The sequence below is a fragment of the Lytechinus variegatus genome, chromosome 3, assembly GCF_018143015.1.
Source record: "Lytechinus variegatus isolate NC3 chromosome 3, Lvar_3.0, whole genome shotgun sequence".
Classification (NCBI taxonomy): domain Eukaryota; kingdom Metazoa; phylum Echinodermata; class Echinoidea; order Temnopleuroida; family Toxopneustidae; genus Lytechinus; species Lytechinus variegatus.
In genome coordinates, this window is record NC_054742.1 from 28,040,107 (window position 1) to 28,056,068 (window position 15,962).

A 15,962-nucleotide genomic window follows, 5' to 3' on the forward strand; every position below is an offset into this window, starting at 1 on the left:
GATGATGACAATGATGGTAGTGATATTGGTGGTAATTGTGTTTGAGGAGGTGATAAATGTTGTGATCGTGATGTGATGGTGATGGTAGTGGGATATTCGGGATGAAGATGTTGGTGATGGTAATGATTTTTTTCTTACATACAATCATTAAATTGATTGGAAGGGTGGTATTCTAATAATTAAAACAAACTTTTACCTTGATAGTGGTACAATAATTTTAGTCCACACTTCTGTGGAATGTCAGCTTTCATCTTCTTCAATATTCATGAAAAAGACATTCTTTGAAGTATATTTTGTAGTCCCTGGTCATATCCTATTTCATTGGAGAACAAAATTATTTTGAACAATTGATTTGCTCTCAATTAATGACATTCCATAAAATTGTGGTCTATATTAGATGACATTCCATTAAATTGTGGTCTATGTTAGCCTAGGATTAAGGAATATACGCACCAACCGCCTTTATAGCCCCACCTTAAGCCTCCAACTGCTCATGTCTGGCCAGATTCACTATACCAATAACGCAATGTAATGCAATGCAATAATGCAACATTCTGTGCAGAGTAGTCTTAATAAAGGCAAATCCCGATTTTTTAAATAGGTGTCTTATAGACGCCTAAATACTACACACAAGTGTATGGGATGAAATAAAGATGGTGTTTCCGGTCACTTTATATTTCAATTTTTGAAGCACTAAATAATTATTTTCGAATGCAATTTTTCTGGGCTTTATTTTTGTAACAAATCACAGACACAGGTGACAAGTGTGACCTTCTAGCTCAGATTTTTTAAAAGTCAAACCAATGTTAACTAATCACTTTAAGCTAACTGGTCCACTTACCACATGGTCTACTTTCATTCAGTCTAATGCCATTCCGTCCATCAACATTTGGTCTAATCATCACTACGCCTTGTCACCATTTAGTCTATGACCATTTAATATCGTAACCAGTTTGTCTAATGTCCGTTTCATTTACATTCATTTTACACAATTAACACTAAGTCCAATTAGACCAAATGGTGTGTAGGCTAAATGGTTATTGGACTTACTGGTTATTAGACGAAATGGTGAGTGGACCAATTGGAAATTAGACCGTGTGGATAGTGGACTAACTGATGGTAGACCAAATGATAGTAGACGAGTTGGCAATTGGATGAATTTGGAATAAACCCACTAAATGACTACAATGTATTTATTACTACAATTTTGTTACCAAGTAGCAGAACATATACTTTTCCTCTCAAAATAAATTGAGTTTCTCTACATAAATAAGATTACAGGTCAATTCATCCTCTGTATTACTAATAGTTATTTCAAAAAATATATTTTTAAGACTAACCATTTATACATATTCAATGAAAGACAACCGTACGTTTTGGTCAGTTCGCTCTCCTCTTACCAAAATCAACGTTATGAGAATACCAAAACACTGGATATGTCATCAAAATTGGACGAAAAATAACAAAGTTATGACATTTCAAAATGTTGCATTATTTTATTAAACGCATTTGGCATGCGCAATATAAGCATGTTGGTATTATCATTTATTATTGAAACAGTTTTATGGATGTCCTTATTGATATGCAACGAGCAAGCTGATAAAATCATCTATATACTTTCGTATATTATTGTGTGAGATTATGTCTGGTCAAGTGCTGTGCTCGAAGAATGTAAAAATATGAGAGACTACTGATTTACAGTGTGCATGAGAAAATCACATAATCACGTAACGGACTTGCCACAGATCCCATGATTTTTCTAATGTAGGATTGGGTGTGAGTATGAATTTATCAATGCGTTCATTATAAGCTCTATTCACAAATAATGATGGTTGGAACTTACACATCTATGAATCTTTATTGTAAAAATAAAGGAAAATAATATTACTCCGATTTAGCCCTTGCGAGCTGCAAGGAAGCTACTTTCCTCAAAGCCCACTTAAAAAAGTCTCATCCCCCGCGCATTTCAGCCCACAGCATGCAACCAACACAACATTTATGTTGGTTGCTATTTTTGTGACTCTCCCTCTTTGCTCTTTGTTGGGTTTCGTCGACAGTTGACTTCGTAGTTAAAAGTTCATTTATTCTTTCTTTCTTTCACAAAAATTTAGACATGGCAGTTGACATGCTTTGAAAAATAACCAGATAAAACTGATTATTAACATAGCAAACATATATTAAAGTGGTCACATAACTGTTTTCATTTACATTAAGAAATGGGATTCCAGACAAAAAGGTTACACAAAATTGACATTTTACAAGAAATGGGAGACCTTAAAGAAGTCGGGCTCATTTTTGACCATGAATTATCTCGGAATACTCACATATCTAGTATGAGAAAGAAGTTATTACAAGGCATTGATGTCATCAGCAAACTAGGCCAAAATATACATCTTGCTTAGTACATACTTTAGTTTTGCTACTTTTATCTTATTGCATCATTATGGGTTAATAAATTTCCTAAATCATAAGTACTCTATTGTAAAGCACAAATACAAAAAATACTCTGTTGAATTAGAGATTTGTAAAAATAGCTACCTCATTTACATACCTTGCACATACGAAACCATTCTTTGGGGATTTTTTAAATATTGATTATTCACCATAATGAAATATTTCTTTGTAAACATTAACCTTATAATTAATGTAACGTTTTACATGAATTGGAAAATCCATAGTTATACCGAAATTATAATAAAGTATCATAATATGCGTTTGTAAAACATTCTGAAATACACTTCGTTCAGACACAGTGGAACACTGCCATCAGATATAACTTTTGTAAAAAAAAATATAAATTTATTCAAATGGAAGCTTGAGAGATATCACATTTTCTGATCTTAAAAAAAAATGAACAATACAAATTTATATTCCACAGTGTTTTGGGTCTTGAAATGTGAGGTTTTCCCTATTTTCATAGTCCTTTTTTTGCTTTTCTTAATAAAACCAAACTATTAATTTATCTTTTCTTTTGAATTTTTGTAATGTTATGGTGACCGTCGAGATAAGCCCTCTAAGGTTTTATACAGCAGCCAATTTCTATTTTAGTGATGTAAGTTTATCTCGATCATAATTTTGTATTTTAATGTCATATTTATACCTGTTAGTGTAAATTTTTTGGTATGGAATGGAAAGAAATCAAATTGAATTGAACTTAGAATTCCTTCCCTCTCACAAAAACAAAACTGGAGTAATTATGAATCCGCGTATGAGGAAATAAACGCGATATCATCAATGAGCGGGTTGGCTTGATGATAACAGCGCCGTACATGGTTTAGAAAATGTTTTACTAGTCACGTGAACTATATATAGCAGAGCAGGAAAATTATGCTTCCATATTTTTTTAATCCAACCGTGAGATTCAGATGAATTTCGAAAAATATTATCAAATTGCTAACATTCTGGAATAAAGAGAGTTTAATACATAACTGATTAGTTGTGGGACTGAAATCCTGTCGAAACACTGCGCCATCACCATGAGTTTGTACTATCGTTTTTGTGGGGCACGGTGGAGGGGAGTTAAACATAACATATAGAGATGTTGGAGGATCAATCTGTTCTTCTTTCTCGCGACATTCTCCTTTATTTCCTTTTAATTTGTTGAGTCAAACGTGTCAAATTGACCACCGTCGTGTATCATTATTTCACTCATCACTGATATCTAATTTACAAATCAAATTGCGCACATCACGCCACAGAGCGCATAAAGAGAGATAAAATACATAACAAATAACCAAACCGCCAATAACTTTTCAATTTAAGTCTTCCAATTGTTCTTAATGTCTCAATTTTATTGTGGTTGAAGCATCTGTTTTCAGCGTTAGATGCGATTTCGTCAAGTTCAAGATAAACTTTTTATTCCTTATTTTTTGTATCGGTTGAATCTCAAAAGTGTTAAAAGTAATCTAATTGCTTCTCTGCATGCTATTCAGGTGATATAGATGGCAGATGTGTTGACGAATAGCAAGAGAAAGTGTAAAACCGACATTCTCATAAAGAAACACCATAATTTATATTTCTCAGACAGGCTTGAATACTCCTTTTGTCAGCAAAATAATCCTAATTATTTGTGTTTAAAGATACATTTGAAGGAATTCATTTTGATAAAGGGCATATGGCATGATTATTTCTTTACTTTTTGACAAAGAATTTAAGGATTCTTAAAGGAAGTTGCAGAATTATTAAGTTAAAACGAACATTTACTATTATATTTCATTACCAGATTTCACAAAGTGAAATACGGGACAATCGAAAAAGCACGCTGTACGAGCGGATCGACCGATCCAGGTCTTAATAAAAAAGATCAACAAAGAATGCTACACATAGTAATAGACTCGTAAGAAAATATAAAGAATAAGAAGGGAGAACGAACGAAAGAATAAAGGAAAGAAAGAAAAGAGGAAAGAAAGCAGATGAATTGAGAAAAAAGAAGGTAAAAATGAATAGGAAAATGAAGGAAAAAATAAAAGAAAGTTAGAATAAAAGAAAGATGAAAGAAAGAATAAAAGAGAGAAAAATGTTTCCGTCATTCTTTGAAATGAATAAAGAAAGAAAAAGAAAGGAAGGGGAAATGAAGAAATGTGTGAAAAAATGAAGGAGAGAAAGGAAAAAAGAAAGTAAGAAAAGGGAGGAAGAAAAAAGAATGAAAGAAAGAAAAAAAAGGAGGAAGGAAAGAAGGAAGGAAAAGAAATAAAGAATCAGGGAAAGGGGGAAAAGATAAAATAAAGAATGAAAGAAAGGATAAAAGGGGAGGAAAGAATGAAGGGAGGAGAAAATGAAGAAAATAATAATAATGTAAGGAGAGAAAGAACGAAAAGAAAAAGGAAAGGAAGAGACAAGGAAGCAAAGAAAAGTTCAAGGAGAGAAAGAATGAAGGAAATAAAAATATCAAAAGAAGGAAAGTAAGAGAAAGAAGGAAAAAGAACACAGAGAGAGAATGGAAAGAAAGACAAGAAATAGAGATAGATGGAACAAAAAAGGGCAAGCAAGAAGGATAGAAGGATGAAGAAAGAAGGATACAGAAAAAATGAAAGAATTAAAGAAAGAGGAAAAAATTAAAACTTCAAGCAAAAACAAATCATCCAACAAATATCTTAATGATACTTGGTGTTTTTTTTAATACTTTTTAAATTCTTAAAAGAAACAACTTGTTTTAGAAATGAATAAAATTTCAAAGTGACACGTTTTCAAACTTAAAAATTAGATGAAACAACGCGGCATCACACACAGGAATCTCTCCCATCCCATTACAAGTTCGCACCGATCACAACAAGACTCAACAACTAGATCTAGTTATGAAAACTCAATAACTTGTTCCTCCGATTACATCACAACATCAGTATTCAGAGAATCCATAATATAATTATAAACATTTCCCGCCGGTTTTGTGATTATTCTGGTTGAAAAACTGTTTATTATATGAGATTGTTTGCACCATTGAGCATGTTGAGAATCTGCTCCGATCTTTTTATATAACTATATTTTGTTCAATATTCTGAAATACGGGACGATCCCGAGAAATACGGGACATCTGGTCACCCTGTTCATTATACAAATACTGATAAATGCACAATGCATAAACATTACTCTATACAATAGTGTGATGTGGAAAGAAAACGAAATGAAATCTCATTTCTGAAAAGGTGAATGCAGAAAGATTGGAAGTCGCTTTTCAGGTCACATAAATTATGTTAACGATTTAACCACTTAAAAGTAACTGTGTATAATTTTAATGCCACCTGCATGCAATTTACATTAAAGTAGGAATCATGTGAGTTTGGTGAAAAATAAAATCAATGATATCAGTTTTCCTTTAACCAAGCAGGCCTAGTTCATGACGCACTGAGTTATATCTGCGCATGTGCATTTGTAAAAAAAACCACACACACACACACAAAAACATAACCAACAACGACTATCAGTGACTGAAAGCTAATTCCATTGGAGGATATATAAATAGTGATGAATGGCGTATCTTCGCATTTGCATCACCTAGGGATGCTGTGAATACCATCCAAAGTTCTTTCATTCGAAGAAGAAGGTAAATGTTGGTTGAAATCTAGAACTTGGACATCTGAAGCAAAGATTCATAAAAGGGAAGAAGATTTCAGTCATGTTTTATTTTGAGGATCATAGGCATCATAGAAGATCGCTGATTGTAATCGCTGTGGTTGTAGCAACTTTAGCTTCATTATGTCAGTCACAAGATACAGGTAATGTGACCACACATTTTCACATCTACGCTTATTTGGGAAATGTGTGAGTTAAGGTTCAAAATAATTTTCTTAATGTTATTGCTTTGAAATGCAAGTTACATATTTCATCACAGAAGGGGTAATTCCTAAGTATCAAATGAACAATTAAAGAAGACAATATAAAAAATGTGGGTGCGTCGTGGTCTAGTACTCTCGCATTTGAAACAGTGGGTCGCGGGTTCGAATCCTTGCCATTAGGTGTTTTCCTTCAGCAAGACATTTATTCACACTGCTACACTCGACCCAGGTGAGGTGAATGGGTACCCGGCAGGTGTAATTCCTTGCACGCACTGAGCGCCGGTGATGGTACATGTAGCTCAAGCTAAAGCCGGGGTAATAATAGCAGCGCTTTGTATCCTCTGGCTAAAAGCGCTTTATAAATCCAGCTATGATTATTATCATATAAATAATTCTAAAAATGGTGCATAAAAATTGAGGTAAATTGGCAATAAATCTTAGATGCATATGCAAATACCAATAGCTTGATTACAAATGATGTGGAAAACATGAAAAATGAGACACCAAAAGGAAGCAGAGCTTGTAGAAACTTGAGTGCCTCTGAGATTAGATACAATTTCTAAGTCATAAAGTAAAAAAAAAAATTGTATGTATCAAAATTATTGACCATTCTACATTTCCTTTTTTTTTAAAAGAAAGAAAGTAAAAACATCACTTTAAAAACCCGTTTAGTGTATCCGGTAAAATGTTTAGCGTGTTATACAGCGTTTTATAGGTTATGTTTTATCTTTCTTGAGAGTAATGATGGATTGTTTAATATGATTTTATCCCATTTTCGTCGAGAAAGACATGGTACCCGAGGATTCTTCGTCTTTCAGTTTTAGCTCGGTTGATCCTAGCCTACCATGTATCTACAGTGGAGTGCCATATATGCATGGTGAATCGTGGAAACTTGACGTGTGCACCATTTGCAGCTGTGACAATGCCACAGTTACCTGTGTCATCGAGAGTTGTCCGGCCGCCTTCTGTATAGAACCTATCAAACCAGATGGAGAATGTTGCTACTACTGCCCATTCAGTGAGTTAATAAAATCATTCCGATCTTATAGCTGTTTCAAATGCACACACGATCGTACATTAATTCTGCCTGAAATGCAATTGAAATATCATCAATAGAAAAAAAAACCTTTTACAATATTTTGTTCAGGGATTAGTAAAATTACCAGAAGCCAGTGTCATCAGTAACTTCATTGTGTATGTAAAAAAATGAAAGTGCCATCAGAATAGGGCAAGGAACAACAATAAAGTTATGGCATTTTAAAGTTTTGCATTATTTCAAACAGTTCTCTGCACGTCCTCATGAGTATGCAATAATGAAGCTGTGGATATCATATCCCTTTTTTCTTTTGTACTTTATAATGAAATTTATGTGAACAAATGTCCTCCAAGAATAAAAAATTTGATTGATTTAATTTGTACAACAATCACTGCAGCAAGGGAGACATTTCATACCCACATGCATGAAAATGTGAAATGTTTAGGATTTCACGTAAGAACATAAGAAAAGGGAAAATTACATTTTTATTACATGATTTATTGCATATTTATGACGGCGTGCATGTAACTTTTCACAAAATATTACTAAATTTCAGAATTCAATAATTTGTTTTATTTGTCAACGGAAATTTCGCATTTAGCTCGGTGAATTTTACTCTATTGATCTTTCATAAATTATGTATGTGCTATCAACATTCCTGGGCTTGTACTAGTTAGTGATTTTTTTTTGTCTCTGTGAAAAGCAAAAGAAAATTACATTTTGTAATAGACAGTGCAGAAACAATTGGGTTTACATCAAACGCAATTAATCCTAGTATAGATATTCTTTCTGGCGACGACTTCTGCGACACAATCTGTATTTTTTTTAACTAAAATAAATATAGTCAAAGAAAAACAAGTAAATTCCAATCGTTCCAATCTTAACCTATCATAATGCAAAACTCAAATCTATCTAAAGATCAACATGTTGATATCCTTAGGCGTTCTGATTTATCAACAATCTTTCAAAATATTCAAATTGCAGACGTCAAAGTGAAACTTGTAAAACCCAAGATAACCAGTGAGGGCACCATTACTGAGGGAAGGGAGATTGAAATCTCCCTCGATGTGCCGATCAAATTCCAGGAACTCAGGGAAACGACGGGTGTCTCTGGTGAGAACTTGTGGACTCTAAGTGCGTGGACATCACCCAACCAAGACGGTAGTGGAGAGAGGTAAATATAAGGACATTTCTTCTCGTAAAGCTAGCGGAAAACGATAAGATTTGTATCGATTACTCATATCTAAAAAAAAAAACCTGCAGAAATTTCTATTTAATATAAATATTGTTTACCCCCGAAAAATCAAAGATCCTTTTCAAATTTCCTATAGATTTGGGGTCATTTTTCACCGTGCGTGAAAAACGTGATTTGTTTTTGTTTGTTTTTTAGGTAGAATTTCATGCAGCTTAGATATTTTACTCTGATGATCTATAAAGAGTTTTTCAATCACAAGACAAACGCTTTCTGGAACGTTGAGAATCTATTGTCAAAAGCCTTCATCACAAACCAGCCTTTGTCAAAAATCGGCGAGTGTCGTCCGGGACTTTGGGACAAAAATGACATATTTTGAAAGCTCCGAAATCTTAGAACGATCTGCTGTCGCGGTTCACTAATTTTCGACAAAGTCCTCTAAGCACTCCATTGTGGTATTTTCAATGTTGTAGAGCCCTCTAAGCACTCCATTGTGGTATTTTCAATGTTGTAGAGCCCTCTAAGCACTCCATTGTCATTTGATGGTATTTCAATGTTGTAGAGACCGTTCATGTTGCAGTTGTGCATATTCGCTGTTGTCATTTTATCATTTACGAAAGAAAAGTCCAGCAGTTGGGCTTACTATGACAGGGCATGGGACAAATGTCTTTCACAGTACACCTCCGTTTACTATATAGGCCTAATATCTTAAAACAGGTACGGATACCAAGCAAACATATTGAATGATGAGCAGATGGGACAGACTTATACCAAGAAACAGGGTTTCAAGTTTACGCCTTTGCAGTATTCTTTTCACGATGTAATGTCAGAATGTAACAACATGAAATACATCTGCACCATGATTGGCAAAAGCGAAATGCCTCGCACAACAGGAAACTTACCTTTCGAATTCTCAGGATTCCCTGACGAGACCGCCCTCACCGGCTGTACCGAAGCTCCTGAATGCCAAGGTAAAGCTCAAGATTATCCCTAATATGCTGATGTATATTGACTGTACCTAATTCTAACTCAAATCTTCACAAGATCAACAAAAATATTTGCCCGCTCTATGATATTCAAAAAAGAATAAGTTGCTCCTTAAACACTGATGATTGATTACCGTGTGAATTTTGTAATTGCAGGGTATACTTCATCTTCATAGAATAATGTGCATCTCTTGCTTACATTCAGGAATCGCCGCACGCGATATTGAATGGAGTCTTGAACCTCTTGGGATGGCCATCGCCGGTCAGGCAACATCTGTCGGCCTCAGTAGCACGGTGTTCTTCAAGGAAAACAACACAGAGATTTCAGGTCAGGGGCTATGGCGAATGGGTATATTCGGTAGTAGAGACGCCGGGGGAAGTGGAGAACGTTTCAGTTACGTTTCACAAATACTAAGCGAAGAGCAGCAAGCCAAGACGCTGAGTGAGAACACACCGCTGAACCTGACTAACGTTGAAGCCCTCTTCGAGATTGGTTCCATAGGCTGTAACGACTTTGGTTTTATCTGTGTTGAATTCACCGGTGGAGATGATCCTAACCCGTATTACTTCTTCCGCAAAGAAGGTGCCGTGAATGCTTCGAGGTCAGCAAATACCGTCACGAAATGTAAAGAACAAGAATGTTTGTCAAGTAAGTTTTGTCTCATACACATTCTCGTCATAACTAACTTGGTAATATGGTAGTGGAAATCTCTGTAACATTATGTACCACCTATTTTTTTTACTTTAAAAATAATGTTATACATTGGAAATACATTTTTCTTGTTAAGTCTATTAATGCAATTATGACGAAAAGCCCTGTACAATAGCACGATGAATTACCAGTTTATACTTATCGGTATTTTCTTATATTCATTGCATTGAACTTTTTAAATGGCATATATTGATCTATAGTTCAATTATTGCATTTTGAATTGAATAAGAGGGGTAATACTTATATTAAACAGGCTGGTTGCACAACCCGGACGCTAAAATATCTTTCGTACTTCGACCTCTTTTTTTGAGATCCTTTTCTGTCCATTTACTCCTCTATTCCCCGCTTATTCAGGCCTACTATTTGAATATTATAGGGGCATGCTATATAATAATAATGATGATGATGATGATAACAATAATGATAATGATGATTGATAAAATCATAGTATCCATTACACTTTAATCTAATGCAGATATAGCCAATAATAGCTATAGTGCTTAGTACAGTATTAAACTTTAAAAACCAAATTGAGTTCCGTTTTACTCTGACATTTTGGTGCTGAGCATCAATTTCCTTTTAGCATACGTTTTCTCGCCTCGTCAAATACTGAAAAATAAGAATGAAAGTGATATAGCAGTGTCACTCACTATTAGAATCATAATCATTCTTATTAAAAAAATCAAATATTGATAAATGTAATGATGGAAAGACCCCTCAAGATATAAGTCATCATCAGATAAAAAAATACAGAAACTGATTGATTTCAACAAAAATTATATTTGTACTTTTGTTCAACATGACTAATATATACTTTCCAGAGGCCATCTTCTCGGATCTTGAGGTCGATCTCGGAAACCAGGTTCTAAATGAAAACAAGAACAACCTTCTAACTGTTGATATAACTGGAATCACTACAAATTACTCAAAGAACGTTATGGGAGAGAATCTATGGATGCTTGGTGTGTACGGCAGTAGGAATCCTTTCGGCTCTGGTCTCAAGACAGGATTCATTGAACAAGCTTTAAATCCCACCGCTGCCTCTACTACCCTGAGTGAAGGTGAAAACCTATCTCTAGGGGAAATCGGTTTTGACTTTGACATGACGAACATTGACTGCAGTGAGCATGGTGAGGCTTTCTACCTTTGTTTCGACCTAGACAAGAATCCTCAAGCCACTGTCAACTATGTCTTTGATTCTCTTCCCGATGACTCTGTTACCACGACTTGTGTCGATATGTCGAGCAGATGCAAGGGTAGGTAGGCTTACTCTTACCCCCTAAATGTTTTCGTAACTCAAATTTTACATATTTTTATAAAAATAAATTTGATAATTGCCAATCAATGATAATGGTAATTTATAATTTAGAGTTTACTTGCTGTACTGTGCTTATTGAAGCTAAAATAAAACCCTGAAACTAGGCCATTGAGATGAATATTTTATGTATTATGATAATTTACTTCACCAGGTGCCACAGCTGTTGATTTTAATTGGATACTTGATGTTGATGAGGCAACATTCGGCAAACCGACGCCAATGTCGATGGATGTTGAGATTCATTTTACACATGAGAGTCCAGCGGTGGCTGGACAAGGTCTATGGAAGCTTAGCGCATTTGCTTCAATGAATGAAAATGGTACGGGTGTCCGCAGGGATGAGATCGTACAGACCTTGGACTCCTACAACGAAGCCATGACGCTTCAAGAAGGAGGGCCTTTGGAATTTTATGGCATTCAAGTACCATTTCCAATCGGCGAGTTAAGTTGTGATGGTTACGACTGGTTCTGCCTTGAGTTCCAACAAGGAGAACGACCCAGACCAGAGTTCATGTTTGAAACGGAAGGGGGTGGTGAAAGCATTATCTCCTGCAAGAAACACAGTTGTAAAGGTAGTACTATCTATTTTTCTAAATTGTGAAACATTGTATATCTTGGCCACCAGCAAACCCAATGCCCAAGAATATTGATATGCATTTGACTTTTTCTTATATTTTAATGATATCCTGATAAAATCAATTTTAGGATAGGTTAGGAATCTGATTTTCCCGAAATTCAACATCCACTCGCTACAATGATACCACACCAAGATATATCAATCATCGGATGTCTTCTCGCTTTGCCAAGCAGTTTTACAAAGAAAGGTGGGACTCTGATGTTTTCCACTTCTGAAGGTAAGTCGAATGAAACTCCTGACCAAACTTTTGCTGCTAAATAAGCAGCCGAATGATTTTTTTTGCATGCATGATTTAAATCATATCAGGATATAGCACCTTCACTAATCAATCGTCTTGATGGATATGGAGACCCCTTGATGTACCCTTACCAGACCAGCAACGAATACCAGTTACAAGACCAGCAAAGGAGAGCAAATTTCATGGAGGGTAAGTCCAGTGGCACCCATGACCCAAATGTTTCTGCTAATTTAGCAACCGAATGTGTGTTTTCTTTTATGCACAAGTCAATTTAGGTTAGGTAAGAACCGACTTGGATCAACTAACATAGTTCGTGTGGATGGATGCAGGGAATAACGAAGTACCATGACAAGACCAAGAAAGGACAACTATATCGCATGAAGATAGGTCCATGGTGAGAAACTAATGAAAATTGTATCTGTTCAGTTAAGATTTGAATGTGTGTGTGTTTTTTAGTCACGTTTCAGTTTAGATTTAGGTGCGATGTATTTTGGATGCTCACCAATCATTTGCGTTGATGGATACGGTGATTAAAAAATCCATTGAACTACCATTAGAAGTCCCGGGAAGGAAAACATATATGTCATCTGGAGTTTCTCCCAACAAAGGTAATAATAATGAAAAAAAGTTCAATAATGATATCATCACAATCCATTTTTGTATTAAAATAAGTACTTTGTATATGATGATGTCTGTTATATATTTTTTATGTTGATCATGTTGATGGTGTCTAATTGTTTTATTGAACCAAATTTAACCAGCTCCCATCTATTAGCTGAATAAAGTACGATTTCGGCAAAGGTAATACATTTGTTTTAAGGGATATTGAAAGCTCATTGTTTTTTAATTTGAATTAAAAAAAAACCCCAATCATTATGAGGAGTTACTAATCCCTTCGTTTCGCATTCAATTTTAGGTTTTTTGTGGTGGTACAAGTTTTGTTTTAACTTGTCAGCAAGGAGAGCAACCCGTTAATCTCATATATCAGATGACAGCAAAAAAATATTTAGATGCATATTGGAGAAATACTTTACGTAAGTATGTATTTTTGCTATAGTGACTAATGTGAATAAGCATAACATCCACAACTTAAACAGTTTTTACCTCTCAGACAACAACGTAATTATTCTTCGCGAGTTTGAGATCCCAAACGAAATACATGAAATTAGGAAAGAAAAAGAAAAATTGTTAATATATGTTTTTTTGCATATCTCGTCAATGTCCGAAATTAAATCCAACCGATTTACGAAGTTTTTATACAACCGGTGATAATTTCACTGTTAACAGTCTGCTTTTGAGCCGTTGTATTTTGAAAAGTTATTGTATTTTTACTGCTGCAAATTCTAAGTGATATAATATTTGTCTATACAATTGTTATCCTACATTTACACCTTTTCTATTTGTAAATCTCTATACGTTCTCTCTTCATTCTCTCTACGATTTTTTATCTCTGTTCTGTTGTCCGTTTCCTTTTCCGCATCTCTCTTCTTTTCCCCTCCTCTATTATTGCCTTATCTTTGCCTCATATTGATTCTTCAGTTTCATCATTTTCATTCCAATGTTTTTTTTTTCTATTTCCCACTGATCCTCTACATTACCCGATCACTAAATTTCGTAACATACTTAGTAGTTGTATTATTCCATAAGATTGTATCACTACATTCCCAAACCTAATTATCTCTTTCGATTCGTTGCAGGGAATTTATACTCTCCGAAGGCGCTTACAAGACAGCGATATGATAATCGATTGCGTTTTCGTGCATTACAATTACATCTTAGGGTCCGCAGATGAAGGATTAATAGAGGACCACATTTGGATATAATTTGCATGGGTCAAGTTACTAAGTCCGTTGTATGCTCTTAACATAGTCAATTCGACTTGTAGCACACATGGTTTCTATTTAACATGAATTTCCTTTCTCCATTTTTCATTGGAATCATTCGTTTCTTAATAAGATTGTTGCAAATTTTCAGCAAAATCTGATAACATCCAAAAGAAAATAATTCCTTAACGGTAAATGGAATAAAATTTGCAATAGAGAGCCTTGGATTAGGAAAGGATTTCAGAGAAAGATTACTCTCCCATTTAAAAGATATTCTGAAAATTAGAGAGTCAATAGAGTATATCAAACATATCGGTTACTGTGGTGATACCAACTTATCAATATTTTACCTTACCATCTACGAACATATATTTGGGGACGATTGAAACCTTTTCTTAACATGATAATATATATACATAAATATTTGTATATATGAATGTGAAAAATTATACATGTACAACTGCTTCGGCAACTCTTGTATTTAAATATATTGTGATATATGTATATATATAATTTATTGGTTGGATGCTTAACTAAGCTGGTCGTACAGACTGTTTCACCCGAAGGAACATCGGCGACAGAGTATATATATATATATATGACACCGAACACATAGTTATTTCTTTAAAAAATATAAATCGCTGATGTTACATCCATTTTTAAGATCAGAGCAAATTTCAAGTGAAAAGGTTACGAAATTTGAAAATTATTGTTGTGTTCTTTATCTTGATGATTTTTTTTATTTTGAGATGTCCTTTTTTAGCCTACTAATATATAAGTAGATCCATATTTCATTTTCTGTTTATTCATTTAAGTATCTCTATTGTGCTGCGAACATATTTATTTTTTTCATAACAAAAAAATGACTTTGCTTAAACTTAGAGAATGAACTATTGTGAAAATTGAAAAATAAAATCATGAATGAATGAATACACTTTTTACTAATTTCAATTAAGATCACTGATTAAAGGATCATTTTCGTTCTGTTTATCATTCTATTTCACCACAATTTCACGATTTTGTGTAAGGGTCATTGATTCAGTTGTTATTCTATGTATGATTAGTAATTTTAAGATATAGTCAACTTTCTGTTGATATATTTAAGCTTATTTGAATTATACATAACTTTAAATTCATTTGATTATTTTAACTACCAAACAACCATTCTAGTTGCGGTTTATGACGATGCATTGGTTTACTCTTGTGGAAATATATAGCTTTGTGTTATTTCTCTTTTTGTACGCATACAATTAAAGAACTATAGACAGCACAATTTAGTTAACAGATTGTTTGGCTCAAGATAAAAACCAGGTTGCTAATTATTCTACAGATTATGAGATCGGAGTACTAATAATTAAATGTGAAGAAAATCATTATGAATTAAAATGGAATTATGTAAAAGAAATAAATTTTGGCAAGACTGTTGCTTTGCCAAAATAAACCAATAAATTTGTAACAATAATATACTTTTTTTCAATTAGAAAGCGCCATTTATCTGGACAGAATGTGGAGAACAGTTGCGTACCGTGGATCACGGCATGGGGGAGGGGGGGGGGGGCAGCAAGATTTTTGAGTCACCCAGTGGGCGCGCTCAATTGCCAGGTATATCGACCTATATAATAGAGACATTTTAAGGTATGTGTCATTAAAGGGATATTTATCTCACTGATCAATTAATGCTGAAAAAATTATATTCAGACCTAAAAAAGGGACATCATAAGCATTAAAAAAAATCCTGATATGTAACTG

At 34.3% G+C, this 15,962-nt stretch overlaps 1 protein-coding gene across 1 annotated transcript; it reads left to right on the forward strand.

Moving 5' to 3' along the window:
• Positions 1-6,163: 6,163 nt before the first annotated feature.
• LOC121410684 lies at positions 6,164-13,298 on the forward strand. Its single transcript, XM_041602930.1, has 8 exons — positions 6,164-6,212; positions 7,060-7,290; positions 8,293-8,482; positions 9,218-9,471; positions 9,692-10,135; positions 11,020-11,454; positions 11,668-12,087; positions 12,847-13,298. The coding sequence occupies exons 2-8, from the start codon at positions 7,062-7,064 to the stop codon at positions 12,906-12,908; spliced, it is 2,034 nt and encodes a 677-aa protein (XP_041458864.1). The 5' UTR covers positions 6,164-6,212; positions 7,060-7,061; the 3' UTR covers positions 12,909-13,298.
• Positions 13,299-15,962: the final 2,664 nt, after the last annotated feature.